This window comes from Bufo bufo, chromosome 2 (genome assembly GCF_905171765.1).
Source record: "Bufo bufo chromosome 2, aBufBuf1.1, whole genome shotgun sequence".
In the NCBI taxonomy this organism is placed as follows: domain Eukaryota; kingdom Metazoa; phylum Chordata; class Amphibia; order Anura; family Bufonidae; genus Bufo; species Bufo bufo.
In genome coordinates, this window is record NC_053390.1 from 706750627 (window position 1) to 706774223 (window position 23597).

Here is a 23597-nt window from a genome sequence, read left to right on the forward strand (position 1 = left end):
GCCAAAATCGCACAGTTAAATATAGTGAAAGGGTAAGCAGAAGAAGCTAAAACTGAGGCTCCATACATGTCTGCCACCATGAGTCCAGAGTGATCTATTAATACAGTCCTGATCAAAAGTTTAAAAACCACTTGAAAAATGGCAAAAAATCATATTTTACATTGTTGGATCTTAACAAGGTTCCAAGTAGAGCTTCAACATACAACAAAAAGAAATGGGAGTGAGACAAAACATTTTTTGAGCATTCAATTAATTGAAAATAACGATTAAACTGAAACAGGCTGTTTTTCAGCTGATCAAAATTTTAGGACCACATGCCTTTAAAAGGCCAAATCTGTGCAAAGATGTGGATTCATTGTCATTTTCTGTCAGGTAGTCACACGTTGTGATGGCAAAGGCAAAAAAACTCTCCCTTTTTGAACGTGGTCGGGTTGTTGAACTGTATAAGCAGGGTCTCTCACAGCGCGCCATCGCTGCTGAGGTGGGACGCAGTAAAACAGTCATTTGGAATTTCATAAATGATCCTGACGGTTATGGAACAAAAAAGTCAAGTGGAGGACCCAAAAAAATTTCATCAGCACTGAGCCGGAGGATCCAATTGGCTGTCTGTAAAGACACTGGACGATCCTCGACCCAAATTAAGGCCCTTACTGGTGCTGACTGCAGCCTCATAACCATCAGACGGCATCTGAGACTGAAGGACTTCAAAAACAAAAAACGTCTTCAAAGACCTCGTCTCCTTGAACGCCACAGAACTGCTCGTTTGGACTTTGCAAGAGAGCACCAAACATGGGACATTTAAAGGTGGAAGAAAGTTTTATTCTCTGATGAGGAAAAATGTAACCTTGATGGTCCTGATGGTTTCCAACGTTACTGGTATGACAAGCAGATCCCACCTGAGATGTTTTCTACGCGCCACAGTGGAGGGGGTGCCATAATGGTCTGGGGTGCTTTTTCCTTCAGTGGAACAATGGAGCTTCAGGAAGTACAGGGGCGTCAAACAGCCGCTGGCTATGTCCAGATGTTGCAGAGAGCGTTCCTCATGACTGAGGGCCCTCGTCTGTGTGGTAACGACTGGGTTTTTCAACAGGACAACGCTACAGTACACAATGCCCGCAGGACAAGGGACTTCTTCCAGGAGAATAACATCACTCTTTTGGCCCATCCTGCGTGTTCCCCTGATCTAAATCCAATTGAGAACCTTTGGGGATGGATGGCAAGGGAAGTTTACAAAAATGGACAACAGTTCCAGACAGCAGATGGCCTTCGTGCGGCCGTCTTCACCACTTGGAGAAATGTTCCCACTCACCTCATGGAAACGCTTGCATCAAGCATGCCGAAACGAATTTTTGAAGTGATAAACAATAACGGCCGAGCTACTCATTACTGAGTTCATGTTTGGAAGTTGGATTTCTGTTTTGGGGGGAGTTTAGTTTTTTTTTGGAGGTGTGGTCCTAAACTTTTGATCAGCTGAAAAACAGCCTGTTTCAGTTTATTCGATGTTTTCATTAAATTGAATGCTCAAAAAATGTTTTGTCTCACTCCCATTTCTTCTTGTTGCATGTTGAAGCTCTACTTGGAACCTTGTTAAGATCCAGCCATGCTAAATATGATTTTTTTGCCATTTTTCAAGTGGTCTTAAACTTTTGATCAGGACTGTATGTAAAGTCTGCAGCATTCTGATGCAGGGTAACAGACTACTAACAAAGCCTATCTTCTGCAGTCATGCTCTCTTTTGTCCTTTATTTCTGCATTTGCTCGCCTTCCAAGAAGTGGGGGATAGCTGGAAGAAGGTATAACTACTGGAAGTCCAAAATGCTTCAGTTTCACTTGAGATGAATTCTGAGAAAAGCATTTTGGTTGGGACGGTGGATATAGCCCAATTACAACTGAGAGCAATTTCAGGAAGCTTTCTGTCACTAGAATTTTCAGTATTAAACTGGCTGACATTAGCGATGTGCTAATGTCAGCTGCACCTAACTCTGCTATTCTAATGATTATCCCTGCCCCCGTTACTGTAGAATTCTTAATTTGATAATATGTAAATTAGCCACTAGGAGCAGGGAGGGGGGGGGGGGGGGCGTTGCTCCTGCACCTAGAGGCTCCCGTCTCCCACCTTACAAGTGTTGATTGACAGGGCCAGGCATCGTTTGCATCCTTCTGCCTGCCTTGTGCCCTGGGGAAATCTTGCGCCGTTCGGTATTCTGCGCAGGCGCGGTGAGGGAAGGACGCTCGCAGGCTGCCAGCTTCCTCTCCGCGCCTGAGCAGAATACCGAACAACGCTTTTTATCTCATTTTTGGGAGGTGAAGTCACAAAAAAAGCTGTTTGTTGTCATTTTTCTATATTTGTTTTACACTGTTCACTTGATGGGGTAGATCATGTGATATTTTTATAGATCCGGTCATTACGAACGCAACAATACCAGATGTTTTATTTTACACTTTGTGTCCCCCATAAGGTCATACATTTTTTTTTTACTATTGATTTCTCCTGTAACTGGGGCTGACATAGTAGCCCCAGTTACAGGGGAAATACACCCCCCAGAGAGGCTGTACCGCAGTATACTCCGCTGTACAGCCTCAGTGCAGGGCTGATCGAGGTCTATGGAAGACCCGACAGCTCCTGCACTCCCTGGCCCCGGCGATCAGATGACCGCCGGGCCGGAACAGGAAGCGCACATTGCTTCCTGATCTGTACTATAAGGTAGGGACACCCAGGAGCGGGCCCCCCGCTCGGCAGCTGCACGATTAGCATGTAGCTGCCATCTCTAAAAGAACGTTCCAGAACGTCCATTCAGAAATAAACGACCGGCCCACAGACGTTTATAGTCAATGGGCGGTTGGGAAGTGGTTAAATAGCATTATATTAGGGAACTGGTGTTCCCTAAACTATTATGTGAAATTGTATGTTCTAGTGTGAAACTAGACTAAGCAGGATGGATAGGGGATGGGGGCATGTTCAGACTATGCTTAATTACTGGTAATGGGAAAACTGTTAATTAGTGAAATGTGTGGATTTATTTAAAGCAATCCCTTTCTTCCTTGCCCCTGTACCAATAAACATTAATTACAGACTGCCAGTGGACATAATAAAAGATTGTTCATATGGTTGTATAGGACGCCATGCATCCAGTCATTATTATTCCTTCCTTCCCAATAACCATTATTATAGAAATAAAATAATGACTGGGTGCACGGTGCCCTGTACAATGACACAAAAAATGAAATAACACAATAGTACTTTTTTTTAATCAAATACAAGTTACATTTTATTAGGTCCACTGGCAGTCTGTAAATATGCTCAGTTAGGCTACTCTCAAACTAGCGGCACGGACCTCCGGCAGTCTGTTCCGTCAGGTGAACAGCCTGTCGGATCCGTCCTGCCGCTAGTGAACGTGTGTCCCCGGACTGCCGCTCCGTCTCCATTGACTATAATGGGGGCGGAGTTCCGGCGGAGGCACGGTGAGAGTCTGCCAGAATAAATGTCGGACATGTCGTAGTTTTATTCCAGCAGCCTCTCTACGTGCGCTGCCGTGCCTCCGCCGGAACTCCGCCCCCATTATAGTCAATGGGGACGGAGCGGCAGTCCGGGGGCACATGTTCACTAGCGGCAGGATGGATCCGACAGGCTGTTCATCCGACGGAACAGCCTGCCGGAGGTCAGTGCCGCTAGTGTGAAAGTAGCCTTACTGATCTACTATCTGAGGGTATTCATTGAACGATTTATGAATAATATGTGAAATGTGTTAAACTGTATAATTTTCAACCTAGTTATTGGCTATTGAAAAATCTATTTACTGTACATTATTCTCACTATAAAAAGATGCTTATTGTTCTTATTATACGCACAGCACCTGAAACTCTAATATGTTTGCATTCACCCTCCATGGGTGAAATAATAGTAATAGCTTATAAAAGACAACATGAAAGGGCACTGCTGCTGCATGAAAAGAAAAGAACTCAATGCATAGCAGACAAACCTAAATAAGGGCTCTTTCACACGAGCAGATGCCGTGCGGGTAATCCGCTGCGTGAAATAAAGCCAAGTCCCGCTCCGGACAGCAGAGACACGGAGCATTAACATGATTGATAATGCTCCATGCCTCTCTGTGACCTTTTTACTACAAAATCACAGTGAGATAAAGTTGTCACCGGGATTTTGTAGTAAAAAGGTCACAGAGAGGCTCTGCTGTCCGGAACGGGGGTTGGCTCTCTTTTACCCGCACGGAATCAGCTCGTATGAAAGAGCCCTAAGAGATCTGCCATGTGGTCAGAAAGTCACTTCCCTTAATTGTTTAACTTTTGGCAAGTAATTATATATATACATAATATAAAGATCGTCTGTCGCCAAAATGCTCCTTTTCTGTTTCTTTGGAGCAATCATAGACTCATGATAAATCTGTTCTGCACTATGTAATTTACACTGCAGCTTTCCTGAATTTTAGCTACGTATCCAGGCTTGGACTGGCCCACAAGTGGACAGCCCTGTGTTATGGTGCCTGCGCATATTTTATATCCAGTCACTGGTGTCAGTGGGTTTTATCAAAAGCATTTAACCAGTAGGAATGTGCTGTGGCTTATGCAATAACTGGTGGCAGTGGAGCCTCTGCAAGGGGAGAAAGCATTGTACCTTTCCATCCTGCCAGCAGCTGCGTTACTCTGCTGTGTCTGGAGCCACTAGCACCTCCACTTCCACATTGGCGGCTTCAGACACATCAGAGGAGCACAGCTGCTGGCAGGATGGAAAGATAAGTATTCTCTCCTCCTGGCAGGGCCGGCGCTTCCATAGAGGCAAGGCAGGCAATTGCCCCTGGGCCCCCCGAGTCCTTGGGGCCCCCAAGCCCACCACCCGACACCGGCAGGTCACAGAAAGATGAACGCTTCCATTGTGGAAGCGTTCATCTCCATAGTGATCCGTATCGCCGTCCTCAGGACAGTGATACAGATGGCTGTGCTGTGGGGCAGGGAGAGGCGTCTCCCTTCCCTGTTCCTCTGATAGGCTGCCGGCACAAGGCCCGCAGCCTATCAAAGGCCGTTGCAGGCGGTGCGATGACGTCATCGTGCCGCCTGAGCCGTACAGCGTGGGAGACACAGGCCAGAAGAGGCCTGCATCGCATCGCTGTGTCATGGAGGTAAGTATAAGTGTTTTTTTTTTTTTAATACCGGACTTTTACTGACACATGGGGGGAGTGGGAGGCACTTGATCCTTATGGGGGGGGGGGGGGGGGTTGGCACTTGATCCTGGAACATGGGGGTGGGGGGTTTGGCACTTGATCCTTGCACATGGGGGGGTTTGGAACTTGATCCTGGCACATGGGGGGGTTGGCACTTGATACTGGCACATGGGGGGTTGACACTTGATACTGGCACATGGGGGGGTTTGGCACTTGATACTGGCAAATGGGGGGGTTTGGCACTTGATCCTGGCACATGGGGGGGTTTGGCACTTGATATTAGCACATGGGGGGGTTTGGCACTTGATACTGGCGCATGTGGGGAGGTGGCACTTGATACTGGCACATGGGGGGGTTGGCACTTGATACTGGCACATGGGGGGTTGGCACTTGATACTGGCACATGGGGGGAAGAGAGGCACTTGTTACTGGCACATGGGGGGTTTGGCACTTGTTACTGGCACATGGGAGGCATGGAGAGGCACTTGTTACTGGCACATGGGGGGTCTGGCACTTGTTACTGGCACATGGGGGGCATGGAGAGGCACTTGATACTGGCACATTATTATGGGGCACTATGGGGGCTTTTACTGAGGCCACAAGGAAGAGGTAATTTATATGGGGGGCTCTGTGTGGTACTAGTATTATATGTTTCTGCAGTATAGTATTGGGGAGCACAGCAGCACAGTAGGATGATTTGTCCAGAAGATGGGAGGATGATGGAAAAGTAGTAAACTAAGATTTTTTTTTGTTGTTGTCAAACTGCAGAGACGGAAAATGGTGACAAAATGGTGGTCTGGTCTAAAAGGAGAAGACGAGGACAGAGAACATCTACATCAAAAGACATCACTGTATGTAAGAGGTATGGGTCGCTGTATTTCTGTAGTGATGGGGGGGGGGATGTTAAAGTCAGCAAATGTCGTGTGTATGGGGGGGGCCTTATTGTTTTTTGCCCCAGGGCCCCATTTCACCTATAACCGGCCCTGCCTCCTGGCACAGTGCTCGCTTCCCTTGCAGAGACATCAATGATTGCATACACAGTTGAGTCACATTATTATGACCACTTCCTACTTTCAGCATGTAGGTCATGAAGTAAGTCACATGTCGTGAGCTGAACATTTGCAAGGGCAGACTGAAACACTACAGCGGAGCAGCTCACCTCCAAAATGAACCAGGGGGCAACCAGACGAATGTCTAAAACAACAGTTCAGGGAACCTTACTGCATATAAGGCTCTGAAGCAGACGGATGGTCACTGCACCTCTGCTAACAAAGTTGCATCCGCAGAAAAGCTTATATTTTCACGGAAATATTGGAATTGGACCTCTGCTGATTGGCAAAGGGTTGCCTTCTCCAATGAGTCATGTTTTCTGCTCCATGGAACAGATGGCGTTGGCGTGTCAGGTGAGAAACATTGGTTGGAGTATGACTAAGACTTCCAAATTCTAGCATGGCCTCCTAATTCCCCAGACTTTAACCCAATATATCATCTGTGGGACCACCTCACGTTCATGCCGTCATGGTTTAAAGCAACAGCCACGGACATGTCTGCTTTATACATACAGTAAATATCCAGCACATATTACTCGACAATGTCCTACTCTATGTATATTCACAGAGAATTTGGAGAGAGAAAAAGAAATATAAGTGAGTTATTTGCTGTAAAGTAAACTTAAGGCCATTGTGATCTAAACCTATCATTTTGGTGGTGCATAATGTGTATGGAGAGCTCTCGACTGTCTCCCAAGAGAGGATTTTGAGGTACAGAAGGACTAGACGCACTGAATTGCAACCCCCAAGCCTTTTGTTGTCACAGGAGATAAGCCACTGTAAGTTAGGTCTGACAGTGACGCTCTCCCCCAAATACATGTACTTGCTTAGCCGAATCGAGCATGTAGGTGAATGGGAGAGATAGACAATGACCAGTGTTCGACCGGCAGCAATTGCAGGTGTCTAGGCACCTTTAGACTTCTAACAGGTATAAAAAAAATTAATAGTTTATTTCCTCAGTAATGTAAATCTATTGTTATGGGACGGTTTACCCTTTAATATATTTTAATGACCCCATAGGCAGAAAGATAAAAAAAATCCAAATGCAAACAATGAATAAGATTTACCTCAGTAGACACACGAGAGGGACTCTCCTGCACATAATCCAATAGTTTTTTAGGAGGCTGGTGGCAGACACAGAACAGAAATGCAGAGGTGAAATGGATAATCATGATAGTACATCATTACCAAAGTGAAGGAGAATGTTGGTGTTACTTTTTCCACAAAAAGGGCTTTAAAAGGAAAGAAAGCAAACTACTGACATGAGAAAAACAAGAGAAATTAGTGGAAAGTTGTGAAATGTCTACATGCAAGCCACACAAAGCAATAAGCACACATTTGCTAAGTGCTGGGGACACGTTAGTGCCATTGTCCTATGCAGGTAGTCACTCTACAGGCTTCAGCAATGAAAACACAAATACTCCACACATTTACAAGGGGAAGGCATGCAGGCCCAGCACTCTGTAAACACCCTATTTTGCACCATATCTTCTGTGCACCTCTTTCCTAAAGTAAAGGTTTCCACGTATACTGCACTAGTCAGTTACTGCATTTAAAGCCTAGATGTTACAGCTAGTGAGCAAATGATTTGTGACCTTGTAATGCGCCGTCACCAATGCACTGCCAATTTTCTCCTGAGGATTATAACACAGCAACAGGGCCGTCTTTAATATTGATTGGACCCTGGGCAAGAGGGAGAACACAAGTGCCGCTGCAACATTCATGGGTCCATACTTTATTAACTAAGTAGCAGGACATGTAGGGCATACATGAGGGGGGGGGGGGGACTCACCTTCTCCCTGGCTGTGACGTTCTGCACTGCGATTGGACAGCGCTACAGCCAGGGAGACGTAACACCCACAGAGAAAAGCTGATGCCTCCTCCCTGGTGTTCCGATGCTGTTACTTAGCATCAGCGCAACGGAGTGGCTCCCAGAGATAATAGTAAGTGCAGGGACATCCCCCATGTATGCCCTACATGTCCTGCTACTTACTTAATAAATTATGGACCCATGAAAGGTCCTCCAGTGGCCAGCGGGGCTCAAGAGGCAGCTGCCTTGAACCACCCAGGAGCAACTGGGCCCGGGGCAGCTGCCCCTTTGGCCCCACGTTAAAGATGGCCCTGCACAGCAACCTGATGAAGAATGATTGAGAAAACTCATGGGTGGCTGGTTGCTGATCTGTATGACTTTTGGTCAAAGTTAGGTTCAGAAAGCTGCACCTCAATAGACCGGAAAAATACAAAAACCGTGATGGTTGCAGATTCAGTTTCCTGGTAATGAGACTATGAAAACAATAAAAACTGCTTTGTTTAGTTATGTTTCCCCCCAAAACTAGCAAAAAAAAAAACACCACAAAAATTGTATAAATGGAGAATAGGGCGGTTTTGAACAACTTCTCCCTGCTCTAAAGAATTGTGGTTTATATTTCCCTGTGTGAATAGATTTTCATAAAATTCCACAAATTACATTGTAATACTTGGCCACTGTACTAATGTGTGAATATACCCAAGCAAGTTGATATACAAGAATTGCTGCTCTAAACTAAAGGTACATTCAAAACTGTTTTGCATCTGTGTGTGCATCTATTTCCTAGCCATCTGTTTGGCATCCGTAGGGATTAATTTGATTGGCTTATGTTTAAAACCTCAACCCTACAGTACCCTCATTATAAATTATGTCCCCCACGGTGCCCTCAGAATATATAATGCCCCCATATATATCATGGCACCTTAGTGCCCCCTGTATCTATAATGACCCCCTTAGTGCACCCAGTAAAAATATTGCACCTCTGTGGCAGCCAGTATATGAAATACCCCCATAGTGCCCCCCGATATATATTATGACCCCCTTAGCACCTCCATATACAGTATATATATATATATTACATACATATAATACCCCAACAGCCCCCACTCATGATAGTACCGACAAAAAAATAAAAATAAAAACACCACAGGGACTCATACTGGAAGCCGCAAACGTGACGTTCCCAGCGTGATAATGTGATGTCACAACGCTGGTAGCATCAGGTCTTGCTGCCTCCAGTGCAGAGCGAGTGTTCCAGTCGCCATATTGACACTAAGCTACAAACTAGAAGTGGCTCGGCACTGCTCCAGATGTGTCTTTACCAGGTCAGATGACCTTGTTACTTAAAATATGTATATAATAGTGATCGATCCAGATTTTAATCTTTTTTGCATGTAGAGACAATAATGCTGAAGACTTTAGCGTGTGCTGAGGCATCACTATTGAATACATTTAGTTCTGGGAGACAGCCCTGTTGTTCGTGCACCATATCAGATATCTGGATGGGTGAACTGATCAAATCTCTTCTTTGTATTTAAAATATGTATACAGTACATACAATAATGTGCAAAATTCAGAGATACAATTAACTCTATTTAAAGTGTACCTATCATTTTTTATATATCAGTGATACATGTAAATATATGAAACTTTTAAAATGTATGCTATCAGGGCAAACTGGCACCTTCCGGGAGTGTGGAATTCTCGTTTCCTCTCCTTTCAGTCTCTGTAAACATTCAGAAACCTCCTCGATCAATAGAAAACAAAAATCTATCTAGTGTGAAACAGTAAATAGGGAGGAGGGAGATGTAGCTGCAACTTCTCAGTTTGTCAGTACCACAGTATCTGAGGGAAATGGATTCAGCAGATGGAAGGAAAACCCCCAAATCTAAAGCTATTACTATCATGTTTCATCAACTTCTTTCTATGTGTGCCCAGCATTCTACTTTTGGCCACTGCTCTCCTAACATGCTGTGCTTTTCTACCACTAGGTCACATGCAGATGCCTATTCCTGGCTTCTTAAAGGGCTACACAGTGTTCTACGTGCCTCTTATCTTAGTCAATGTCTGTATACCCCAGGGTGTAAAAGAGTTTTACTCCCTCCACTCTGGGTCTGAGAAGTAAAGTCCATTGGGTATGTCTTTGCACGAGTTATGTGTTAATGACCTGGCTTGATGCCTTGACCTCTTCTAGTTGTCTGCTGTCCATCTTGACATCTGCCTGATTTCAGTTTATGAGTAAACTCTGCCTCCTTCAACTTTTGCCCTGCCTGACTCACTGTCAGCTGCTGCTAATGGAGACTATTCCAGGTGCATCAACCTAGGGATTCCCTGTGGGAAAATCTGTACTTTCTTTCTGGGGTTATGGGTGAAGAACATAGAGTCCCTAAGACTCTGCTCCAAATCCCTTAGTGATCTAGTGGGTCCATAACTCCAGTTGGCCATTGTAACAATTACACTGCCCTACGTCTACATCTGCAGCTGCCTAAAGAGTAATAGTTTTTTTAGAAAATTACACAAATCTCAAGTCTATGCTGTGCATCACCCTTTACTTCATCACAACTTCATCACAACTTCCATATTTTTTAGGTGACTTGCAGTAAAGATCTGCATTGAAATTTTCCTTGTTTCTTACCAACATCTCTAAAGTTCAGTGCAGGAGTTGATCGATTTTTTTCTCCTCATGATACAAGTACATAGAAACATAGAATGTGTCGGCAGATAAGAACCATTTGGCCTATGTAGTCTGCCCGATATACTGAATACTATGAATAGCCACTGGCCCTATCTTATATGAAGGATGGCCTTATGCCTATCCCATGCCTGCTTAAATTCCTTCACTGTATTTGCAGCTACCACTTCTGCAGTAAGGCTATTCCATGCATCCACTACTCTCTCAGTAAAGTAATACTTCCTGATATTACTTTTAAACCTTTGCCCCTCTAATTTAAAACTATGTCCTCTTGTAGCAGTTTTTCTTCTTTTAAATATTCTCTCCTCTTACCTTGTTTATTCCCTTTATCTATTTAAAAGTTTCTATCATATCCCCTCTGTCTCGTCTTTCTTCCAAGCTATACATGTTAAGGTCCTTTAATCTTTCCTGGTAAGTTTTATCCTGCAATCCATGTACTAGTTTAGTAGCTCTTCTCTGAACTCTCTCCAAAGTATCTATATCCTTCTGGAGATATGGTCTCCAGTACTGAGCACAATACTCCAAATGAGGTCTCACTAGTGCTCTGTAGAGCAGCATGAGCACCTCCCTCTTTCTACTGGTAATGCCTCTTCCTATACACCCAAGCATTCTGCTAGCATTTCCTGCTGCTCTATGACATTGTCTGCCTACCTTTAAGTCTTCTGAAATAATGACCCCCAAATCCCTTTCCTCAGATACTGAGGTTGGGACTGTGTCACTGATTTTATATTCTGCTCTTGGGTTTTTACGCCCCAGGTGTATTATCTTGCACTTATCAACATTAAATTTTAATTGCCAGATTTTTGACCATTCCTCTAGTTTTCCTAAATCCTTTTCCATTTGGTGTATCCCTCCAGGAACATCAACCCTGTTACAAATCTTTGTGTCATCAGCAAAAAGACACACCTTACCTTCGAGGCCTTCTGCAATTTCGCTGATAAATATATTAAACAATATGGGTCCCAGAACAGATCTCTGAGGTACCCCACTGATAACAAGACCATGGTCTGAATATACTCCATTGACTACAACCCTCTGTTGTCTGTCCCTCAGCCACTGCCTAATCTATTCAACAATATGAGAGTCCAAGCACAAAGACTGCAATTTATTGATAAGCCTTCTATGTGGGACAGTATCAAAAGCCTTACTAAAGTCTAGATAAGCGATGTCTACTGCACCTCCGCCATCAATTATTTTAGTCACCCAATCAAAAAAATCAATAAGATTAGTTTGACATTATCTCCCTGAAGTAAACCCATGCTGTTTTTCATCTTTCAATCCATGGGATTTTAGATGTTCCACAATCCTCTCCTTAAGTATGGTTTCCATTAATTTCCCCACTATTGATGTCAGGCTTACTGGCCAATAGTTGCCTGATTCCTCCCTACTACCTTTCTTGTGAATGGGCACAACCTTTGCTAATTTCCAATCTTCTGGGATGATGCCTGTTACCAGCCAAGTCTAGGCTCTGCAGTGGCCACTCTTCTGAGAACACCAGTAGCTTGTTTCACTGGTTTGTCTGATGAACTTGGGGTTTTTATCCGACTGTAGAAATGGATTTACAAAAAAAAATTGTATCGAAATTTGCGATTTGTTTGTAAATGTATTCACAAACAAGTCGCCAACTCCAGACCTTTAAATATCCCCCAACATGATCAGCTCCTTCTCAGTTCTTGACTGATGTAGATAGTGCTTTAGTCCATAAAACATCTGAAATATCCAGTTATTCTAGTGCAAATTTTCTTTTGCTTCTTTGTTACCTTTTCTCAGTACATCTTGACAGCTACAAGTCATTTCAGATCAATAAAACTGAGTTGTCTTCTAACAGTGGACGGACATATATATATATTTACTGAAGGAAGCTCTCAGGGATGAAAAGGCTTTGTCTCATTAAGACATCTTTTTTCTTAAATTGAAGCCAACTCGATGATCAGCTTCAGAAACCTCTGCGGCTGGCCCCATATGAAAAGGGATTTTCCTTGTGAGAAATACCATTTATAGGTAGCTTTGGGCAATATCAAACTTGTTAGAAGGGTCCCTTGACTATGACTTCTACCCCTAGCGATCAGCAGTAATCTTTGGGGACACCTGGCTATACATGCTTCCCAGCAGTGCCACCATAAGGGAAACTAAGCATTACAGAGTGCCTATTCAAATGAACAGGTTTTCTGTGTAATGCAGGGTCAGGACCTACCAGAGTTGGTCTTTGAAACCACTTTCCACTCAGACCGAGAAATGATTCTAAACAGGGTATCCTCCCTCCATTAACTTACAATTTTGACTTTAAATGACTAAAAAGGGGGTCTCTGACTTTTGCACAGTACTGTGTATACATGAAAAAACACAAAGCATTTTGTCACCTTGGTATTGTCCATTACAGTTCTATTTTCAAGTCTTAATCAGAGAACTCGTTTCTTCTGGATTGTGGCAATTATCTATCTAATGTGCACTGATCTCCTGTTACCATCAGTTCCCCTTTCCTGGAGCTAGTTCAATTATGTATTCGCTTAGATATACTATAGAAAGTGGCATAATGAGGACAGCAGTACTATAAATGACACTTAATGGAAAATTACAATTATTGGACATAGAGATGTAGCACTGGACATTACTTATATATTTTTGTATCTACTCCTTTGGGAAGACTGCATTTGTATGATCCCATCTTCCTCCTCACTAAAGCCATCATGTAAAATGTATGTGCTTGATACACTTTATTCAGATCTGTACATGTTCGCTTTTATGATGGCCTTAATCCAAATTGGATGCAATATTTAATAAATTAAGCAGTCCACACAAAATGTGTATGATTAGTACTGCAATAACCATTTTCATCATCTGTCCAATGGGGAAAATAGTTACAGTGTAAAGACATTAGACACCTTGATGTGTCAGGTTATGGCCTACAGGAAGTCCTATCATAGAATATACTACATTTTATAGACAGCTATCACAGTAAAGCATGATTCTCTACTTCAATTGATTGCTTCTCCTACAAATAGGTGCACAGCATATGTTTATCCCTGATGGTGCATAAGTGGGAGTTAATAAACCATAAGATTCACAGGATTAGATTATCCTAACACCTATTGTAAGCATTAGTACTGTATCTAACCTCACTTACCGGATGTCCAAACTCCAGTTCTGAAAAGAATTTATACCATGGTTCATTTTCTAAATCTATCTCATCTGGATTTATACGACCATTCTGGAGTAGGAAGCAAGGAGGGGGAGGTAAAAAGGTGCAAATTCTAAGATAATAGCAGTAAAGAAGCATAACACACTAGTGCAGGGAACGATTAACTAAAGATGTTCATTAGCAGCACCAACTTTTTTCACAGATTCATTGATGAATTGACTGATAGTCGATTAGATACCTAAAGTGCAGGTATACCATCACACACTGTTTTACAGTTTACTTCTATATAAAGATGACTAACATCATAAATACCTAACTTTTCCTCAGCCAATCTTGACTTACATATGTCATATTACAGGCACATTCACATTCTGCTGGTTGATACTGGAAGTTGTCAACACTCTGTCAACCTAGATAACCGCCTATAATGTAACTCACTATTCTGCACTACACTGCAGGATTTACCTTTACTGTCTTGTGTAAAATGACATTTGCCAGAGTGCAAGTTAGGCTATTTTCACATCTGCATTTTAAATTCCGCTATTGAGATCCGTCATAGGATCTCAATAGCGGAAGAAAACGCTTCCGTTTTGTACCGATTCATTGTCAATGGGGACAAAACTGAACTGAACGAAACGGAATTCACCAAAATGCATTCCGTTCCGTTTGGTTGCGCTGGTGCGGAGCTAGACGGATCTGTCCTGACACACAATGTAAGTCAATGGGGACGGATCCGTTTTCTCTGACACAATAGTAAACGGATCCGTCCCCCATTGACTTTCAATGGTGTTCAAGACTGATCCGTCTTGGCTATAGAAGACATAATACAACTGTATCCGTTCATGATAGATGCATGCGGTTGTATTATTGTAACGGAAGCGTTTTTGTAGATCTATGATGGATCTGCAAGAAACACTAGTGTGAAAGTAGCCTTACAAGAGCTGGAGTTGGTAGGAGATATGAATCTAATTTAGTTCTAAAGTTTTTACAAATTATCTGAAGCTTGAAGTGTAACTTTATTTTTGAAAAAAGTTTGATTTTGTCATTGTGACATATCAAAGGTTGTGATTAGTGGGACGCCAAGTGCTGAGACCCTCAAGAGTGGTAAAACGGAGAGATAGAAGCACTCCTGCAGAGACGACTTGTAGACTTTTTATTGAGACCATCTTCAACAGTGACGAGAGAAAGCTCTCTGAGCACTTCTATCTACTCGTTTTAACAATCTGTGGTGGCCTCAGCCTTTGGACCCCCACTGAGCAAAATCTTTAAGTTTTTCAAAAGTAGACATACACTTTAAAGAGGTTTTACCATTATATAGAGTTAACCCCTAAACCACAGAGTAGGGAATGAGTGTCTGATCAGTGGAGGTCCAACTGATGGATCACAAGGTTGAGTGGATCAGTGGTCACACATGCACACTGGTGCTCCATTAAACTCTGCAGGACTGCTGGAGATAGTCGAGTACAAGTGCTCAGCTGTCCTCAGCAGTCCCATACAGGGTGTTGTCTATAACTGTGTATGGGATAACAATGTACGGATTTTACCACGACAAGATATATTTGCACACATTTACATCTGACCCTAGAAAAAGGTGCAGGGTAGCAGAGGCATAGCTTGCATGCCCTCCACCCAGGTGTCTAGATATAACTGGGTCCTCGACCTGACAAATACCTAACACGTCATCATGTCTAATGACATCCTGTACAGAATCTGTACACCCTTCTATTGAAAAAAGGGCAATATCAAAAGCAGACACTTTTAGTATCATTGCCTCATATGAATAATGTATTCAGTGCAATCAATAATGGAGAGTGAATATATAATTCTGCTTATTTTTCCAAATACTACAGAGCCCACTGCTCTATTGCTAAAGATGCAAGGGAATCCTGTTTGTGTCTCATGGACAAGTAAACTTCTGACATGCTGAGATGATGTATACATATCTCTGCTGGAGAAATCTCAGTCCCTGCATAAGATGGACTGAAACTCTGGCATGGGAAATTTTGGCATGTGTTACATGATTTATTTCCTGTTGGTGGTTTCACATTTAGCTTTTATACATGGTCAGATTCATCAGAAATGTAGTGTTTATGCAGTGACTGCAGCAAACATTGCCTGGCACCATGCCCAGGTTATTCTTGCCTTATGAAAACAAGACACACCCGCTAGTCTAGGCCCTAACTGTACTGTGCCTTTAATTATGGGTTTTCCCACATCAGCTAGAATCAGCCTGGAATATAAAGTCCCCAATGGTTTATATGAAGTCTATACATCAGTGTCAAGGATACGAGGATATCATGTTATCTATTACTGCAGAACTACATTGCTGTATACTGTAGAGGTGAGCATGCAGATACAGAATCTGGATCTCCACTTCTCCTGTGATGACTAGATAACTGTGTTAACATTTAAAGTTTGACAATAATCTAAACACAAGAACACTGTGTGAAGCTTTAAGCCTGTATTACACAGCCCGATGTGACAGACAATTGTCCCTCCCGGTAATCACCTGCTCACTAGCTGAGGAGACTGCTGCTATTACATGCAACGATCTCCTCCACAGCATCGCTCGTCCCCATGCGGTATAGTGTTTGCCGCCGACAGATCGTTATTAGATACCACGATCTGCCGCCTGTAAACAATAATTTTTTAACATGTCAAAAGATTTGGATTGCCTGATGATCAAGCGTTTGCTCGTTCATCGGGCAATTGGTGGTAGTATTTCACTGCAAGGTGAATGCTAACGAGTATTCATGTGAACGCTCGTTAGCGATTATTTGACAACAAATCTGGCAGAGTAATAGAGGCTTTAGTTATCAGTGGAAAAGGTTAAAAAGGGGTTTTATCCTGTGGATAGGTCATCAATATCTGATGGTTGGGGTCCAGTCCGTCTCCCTGCACCCCCTTCCCCGGATTAGCTGTTTGGAGCTGTGTTGCTCAGAGGGGTACAATACTTGCCGATGTACACAGGAATAATAGGGCCACATAGCAGCAATTATTAAAGGCCCTTTCCCCGTGAAATGTCTGCCAAAATTTCTTCCTCATCCACTTCATCTGACCGATTATTTTCATATTGTAAATGATAAAACTGGATTCTTGCAGAAACCACTAGGGGGAGCTACCTGCATATGAATTTATATAGTTACCACTGAACTGAATAGAAGCTGTTTAAATCTGTATGCACTGGGCACCCTCTTGTGGCAGATATAGGAAAATCTCGTGGTTTCATGTTAGGAAGCAGGAGAAGCAGTTTGGCAATGGTCTCCACTCCCCCAGGCCCCAGAGCAGCTGCGTGGTCTGCTTCCATTGTATGTATGCCACTGGCAGTGGCTTCTTTATAGTAATCCAAGCACAGTGCCACACATTGTGTAGTGGCTGTGCTTGGTATTGCAGCTCTATCCCATTAATTTAAATGGGGCTGAGCTGCACACAGGCCATGAGAACAACGGAGTTGACATCACAGGCCGAGGAAGAACTAACTAATCAGGGGAGGATGCCAGAAGTCAGACCCCCACAATCAGGTATTGATGACCTATCCTGAGTATAGCTTATCATTATTTAGGTCCTTAAGAACTCCTTTAACACGTTGGACGTCTCCATTCTAGTCAAGTGAGCTGTCCCATTGAAGTCAATGGGACAGAGGAGCTGTAATTACACTGCTCGCCGCAGCAATGTTGTCATTAAAAAATGTTATCAAATATTTCACCGTAAAAAAATACCTGTACCAAATATTGATACTATCACAATACTACCAACTCAAAGGATAATGATAGTTTAATATTTATACAGCACAGCGCATTGCATAAAAAATGTTGGTACATTTTTTTAAACCCCCCCCCCACCAATTTTTTTTTATCAAAATTAGTAAATGGTGGCATTAAAAAATAAACTAATATTACGCTAATTCAAGAAATTTTAAGCCTAAATGCAACCATGTCGGCGGCAAAATAAAAAGCTATGGGTCTTTCATGACTGCTATTTTCCCATAAAACATGTTTTATGGTGCCAAAGTACCAAAATGTAAAAAGAAAAACCTCTAGACATATTTGAGATCACCATATTTGAACCAACCTCTAGAATAAACATAACATGCCATTTTTACTGCACAGTAAACAACTTGCATTCCTTCCCCCCCAAAAAAATATAACAAATGTTAATCAATAAATTCTATGTTGTTAAGGGTTTGAGAGCCATCTGATGGTCATGCGTTCGCTCCTCCTAGTCAGGAAGACTAGTGCCTCCCATCTGTGCCCCTTCTTCTTATATATGGAGGTAGTGGAGCTAGGAGCCTAAACTGTGGGAAAAAAGTTTACTGCCAGTCACTCCAGTGGGTCAGATATTCATATACTGCCAGTACATTACACCCTGTTATACTCCACTGTGGTATGTTCTAGGCACTGCTGGGGATGCATTATGTGTTGGATTTTGGTATTTCACACTTCTAGAGAGGTATTCTGTGCTGTACTGTGGTATTTGTGTGGTGCTCATGAGGAGGTATTCTGTGTTGCACTGTGGTATTTGTGTGGGGCTCCTGAGGAGGTATTCTGTGCTGTACTGTGGTATTTGTGTGGTGCTCATGAGGAGGTATTTTGTTCTGCACTGTGGTATTTCTGTGGAGCTCCTGAGGAGGTATTCTGTGTTGCACTGTGATATTTGTGTGGGACTCCTGAGGAGGTATTCTGTGCTGCACTGTGTTATGTGTGTGGGGCTCCTGAGGAGGTATTCTGTGATGCACTGTGGTATTTGTGTGTGGAGCTCCTGAGGAGGTATTCTGTGTTGCACTGTGGTATTTGTGTGGGGCTCCTGAGGAGGTATTCTGTGCTGTACTGTGGTATTTGTGTGGTGCTCATGAGGAGGTATTTTGTACTGCACTGTGGTATTTCTGTGGAGCTCCTGAGGAGGTATTCTGTGTTGCACTGTGATATTTGTGTGGGACTCCTGAGGAGGTATTCTGTGCTGCACTGTGGTATTTGTGGGTCTCCTGAGGAGGTATTCTGTGTTGCACTGTGGTATTTGTGTGGGGCTCCTGAGGAGGTATTCTGTGATGCACTGTGGTATTTGTGTGTGGAGCTCCTGAGGAGGTATTCTGTCATGCACTGTGGTATGTGTGTGGAGCTCCTGAGGAGGTATTCTGTGCTGCACTGTGGTAAGTGTGTGGGGCTCCTGAGGAGGTATTCTGTGCTGCACTGTGTTATGTGTGTGGGGCTCCTGAGAAGGTATTCTGTGCTGCACTGTGGTATTTGTTTGATGCTGCTGTGGGTGCACTTTGTGCAGCACTGTGATCTGACATTGCTTGGTTGGTATTTTGTGCTCCATGATAGTACTTGTTTAGCGCTGCTGGGCAGGTATTTTGTGCTGCACTTTGGAACTAGTTTCATGCTTTTTGATGAGGTATTTCAGCTGCACTATGGTATATGGTGCTGCAAGGGTTTATGCTACAATTCGGTATGTGTTGGGTGCTGCGGGGGAGGCATTTTGTACTGCATTTTGGTCTCTGGCACTGCTGGAGAGTTATTTTGTGTTGTACTGTGATATCTGTTTGGCACTGCTGTGGAGGAATTTTGCACTGCACTGTAGTTTTTAGGCCGCTAGAGGGCTTTATGTGTGTTGCATGGTGGTATTTGGTTAATATTGCTGGGGGTAATATGGACACAACACAGCAGTATTTGTTAGCTGGTGATGCTGCAGTATCACCTTGTATAGGTTGTTGAAGCCCGAGTGAAAAAAAAGAAGCCCCACTCTAATAGCGATTGTGTGCAATTCTAGTCACTCTGAAAATGATAGTAGTGGTGACTAATTTCTAACTATTGGGTTTCAGAGTAAATTATTCCATTACTGATTTATTCTGCCAGGATGCCAGAAAAGCAGCAACTGTCATGCACACCTTATACGACTTCTCAGATATAATTATTATTATTTAACCTATGAGAAACAGTATAACATAAGACACAACAAGATAAACTATTTGTCCTTGTGCCTAAAGGGGTTTTCCAAGTCTTTAATACTGATGACTAATCCATAGGATGTCAATGTCAGATCGACGGGGGTTCGACTCACAGAAACCCTGCTGATCAGCTATTAGAAGGATCTACTGTGTGCTGGAAGTAGGTACCTGAGCTGCAAAACTCCATCTGCTATGCCTGGTTACTGCCATGCTGTACCCATCGGATACTCATGACCTACTCTAAGGATAGGCCATCAATAATAAAGACCTGGAAGACCTTTTAAAGGATTAACATGCTGTTCAGTGAATGTGATAGTGTATTTGCTACATACTGACATTTAAAAATGCTTAAAGGGTTTTCTAATTTTAATTTTTTTTCTTGATGACCTATCCTCAGGATAGATCATCAGTATCTGATCTGTGGGTGTCGTATACCCAGGACCCCCGCTGATCAGCTGTTTGAGAAGGCAGCGGTGCTCCTTTGAGCGCCACAGCCTTCTCTCTGCTTTTCAAAAGCCAGTGACAACACGTCATTGATCACATGGCCGAGGCACAGCTAAGCCCCATTTAAGTGAATGGGCTGAGCTGCAATACCAAGCACAGCCGCTACACAATGTAGGGCGCTGTGCTTGGTAAGCTACGAGAAGGCAGCGGTGCTCAAAAGAACAGCTGATCGGTGGGAATCCCGGGTGTTGAACACTCAACGATGAGATACTGATGATCTATACAGAGGATAGGTCATCAGTAAAAAAAAAAATAATAATCTTGGAGTGACACAAACAGCATTCAAAAATAAACAACAGCAGTGGTCTCCAAACTGTGGCAGCATGGTCAGACTTGAAGTTTTCCAGCATCTGGAAAGTCACAGGATGAAAATCACTAGAGTCCTTAGGTTCAGGCGCTGAATGTCTTGCACATGTGCAGTGCTGATACAATGTTTACTATCTTTTTTCTTGTGCTCTGGTACTTTCAATGATGTAAAATACAAGAGGATCTGTAATCACAGACTGACAGGTCACACATTGCTCTTACCGGTCTTTCATGCTCCAGGATGGAGGATTTTCCAGGTTCATATTCAAAGATACTTCGGGGTTCGGAGCGGAACTTGCGAGTATCAACTTTTCTGTCTGGTGGTTCCCACTCATTCCTTGTAGGAGAAAATATACAATGGCATAAGCTTGAAAACACAGCACTCAAATTAATTTTAGCATTTTGTATACAGCCTAAGGCCTCATGCACACGGCTGTTATCCGGCCATGCCCGTATTGTGACCCAAGATGTTCTAGTTTTTTGCGGTGCAGATGGATCACGGACCCATTTAAGCTGAGGTCCCAAATGCATGGAACAGCCGAGCAATGGCGTCGGACCCCTACCAATCAGATTGTCATAAGCTATCCTGAAGATGAGCCATCAATATGAAAATATTGGGCAATCCCTTTAATAAAATTTATATTAGTTTTACATTTGTGTCTCTACTTGTTTTATTAGACATATTGGGGGGTTGTAGATGTTTGATGATTTGAAGTTCACTCCTAGAAGTGACTGATTGGGACCAGTGTCTGGGTTGTAGGTACTAAGGCCTCATGCACACAAACTTATTTTTTTTTCCCTGTCCATCCCTTCTTTTGCAGACCGTATGCGGAACCATTCATTTCAATGGGTCCGCAAAAAAAACAAACAGAAGGTACTCCGTGTGCATTCCGTTTCCGTATGTCCGTTAGCGCCAAAAAATAGAACATGTCCTATTATTGTCCGCATTATGGACAAGGATCGGACTGTTATATTAGGGGTCAGCTGTTCCGTTCCGCAAATACGGAATGCAATACGGAATGCACACGGACGTCATCCGTATTTTTTGAAGATCCGTGTTTTGCGGACCGCAAAATACATACGGTCGTGTGTGTGAGCCCTAATACTCAGCTTTTATGAAAAACTCTGTTGTGGTGCTGCATTAAAAAACCTCAAGTAAAATTGTACATGAGAATTTTCAACAGAACAAAGAAGGTAAAGAACATTAATATTTGGTGACTTACTTCTCCGGAGATGTCAGCTCCCGCATGCGATGAGGCACAGAAGGAGGAAGCACAGGTATCGGAGGAGGTGGCAATGGGGATGAAACTCTAAACACATCTGTGCCGTTGTCAGAAATACTTTTAGAGAGAGGCCGGTATGTTTGTGTCTTTGCCGCAGGGTGTGAATAGGCAGGTACAGAAGAGGTGTAGTTATCTGTTAGCACATAGACAAAAACATATATCAAATCATAGAAAAACACTTTACTGGACCCCTAAAAAAAAACTTTATGATTATATACAGATATATATATATATATATATATATATATCTACAGTACAGACCAAAAGTTTGGACACACCTTCTCATTCAAAGAGTTTTCTTTATTTTCATGACTATGAAAATTGTAGATTTTGAAGGCATCAAAACTATGAATTAACACATGTGGAATTATATACATAACAAACAAGTGTGAAACAACTGAAAATATGTCATATTCTAGGTTCTTCAAAGTAGCCACCTTTTGCTTTGATTACTGCTTTGCACACTCTTGGCATTCTCTTGATGAGCTTCAAGAGGTCATCCCCTGAAATGATTTTCACTTCACAGGTGTGCCCTGTCAGGTTTAATAAGTGGGATTTTTTGCCTTATAAATGGGGTTGGGACCATCAGTGGCGTTGAGGAGAAGTCAGGTGGATACACAGCTGATAGTCCTACTGAATAGACCAGGGGTGGCCAACCCGCGGCTCGCGAGCCGCATGCGGCTGCTTGAGCCTTCATTTGCGGCTCGCAGGGGAGCGGTGCGGCCAGCGATTACTCTCTGTGAGTGAAGCGCTGGAACGAGGTGGAAGAGTGGAGAGGACTCAGAGCGCCGAGAGTGGGCACGTGACTCAGTCACTCACTGCAGCTCCGCCCCCTCCTCCGGCAGAGAAGGCGAAGCTGCAGTGCTTAACCCCGCCACCAGCCGCCGATGTGCCCGCCCACGGCCGCACACCCCTATCTGTGAGTGTGTGACCTAATGCCCGCCTCCAGTCTTCTCAGTGCCTGCCCACAGTGCCCAGCAGCCAGATTCATCAGACCGCAGGAGGACCTGCTTCCAGCTACATAGTAAATTTTAATGAATGTTAATGGTTGACAGCAGGTCAGTGGGCACTCAGAGCAGCAGTGGCAGAGAGACTCACTGAGGCCAGCAGCAGCCATTTTAGTCCGATTACAGCCACTCTGCAGCTTTGGCTCTAATCTGACTGAAATGGCTGCTGCTGGCCTCAGTCTCTCTGCCACTGCTGCTCTGCCTTTTTTTTCACAGGTGCCACTGCCCAGCACACCAAGTGTGTTTGAGCATATGGGTGGTAGTCTAAGCATGGGCGGTCATCTGAGCATGGGGCGGTCATCTGAGCATGGGGGGGTCATCTGAGCATAAGGCGGTCATCTGAGCATAGAGCGGTCATCTGAGCATAGAGCGGTCATCTGAGCATGGGGCGGTCATCTGAGCATGGGGCGGTCATCTGAGCATGGGGCGGTCATCTGAGCATGGGGCGGTCATCTGAGCATGGGGCGATGGGGCGGTCATCTGAGCATGGGGCGGTCATCTGAGCATGGGGCGGTCATCTGAGCATGGGGCGGTCACCTGAGCATGGGGCGGTCATCTGAGCATGGGGCGGTCATCTGAACATGGGGCGGTCATCTGAGCATGGGGTAACATCTGAGAAATCTTGAAACACATTGTGAAAAACAAAGATTGCCAGAAGTCTCACTAAAGCTGTCTACATTACAGGTAGGAAA

General features: G+C 43.6%; 1 protein-coding gene and 1 long non-coding RNA gene across 8 annotated transcripts in view; both read right to left on the reverse strand.

The window, feature by feature from the left end:
• The window catches only part of LOC120990160, a 954651-nt gene that overhangs the window by 760950 nt on the left and 170104 nt on the right, over nucleotides 1-23597 (reverse strand). The gene's annotated exons all lie outside the window — the stretch shown is intronic.
• SORBS2 (sorbin and SH3 domain containing 2) overlaps nucleotides 1-23597 on the reverse strand; it is a 247820-nt gene that overhangs the window by 61053 nt on the left and 163170 nt on the right. For 4 of the 7 annotated variants that reach the window (XM_040418738.1, XM_040418736.1, XM_040418732.1 and 1 more), the window contains 4 exons: nucleotides 21839-22031; nucleotides 20838-20952; nucleotides 13847-13930; nucleotides 7291-7347 (listed from right to left, as the gene is read on the reverse strand). In XM_040418738.1, the coding sequence (XP_040274672.1) occupies nucleotides 7291-7347; nucleotides 13847-13930; nucleotides 20838-20952; nucleotides 21839-22031 (449 nt within the window). The remainder of the gene's footprint in view (nucleotides 1-7290; nucleotides 7348-13846; nucleotides 13931-20837; nucleotides 20953-21838; nucleotides 22032-23597) is intronic. The other 3 variants (XM_040418737.1, XM_040418733.1, XM_040418734.1) reach the window with 3 other exon arrangements.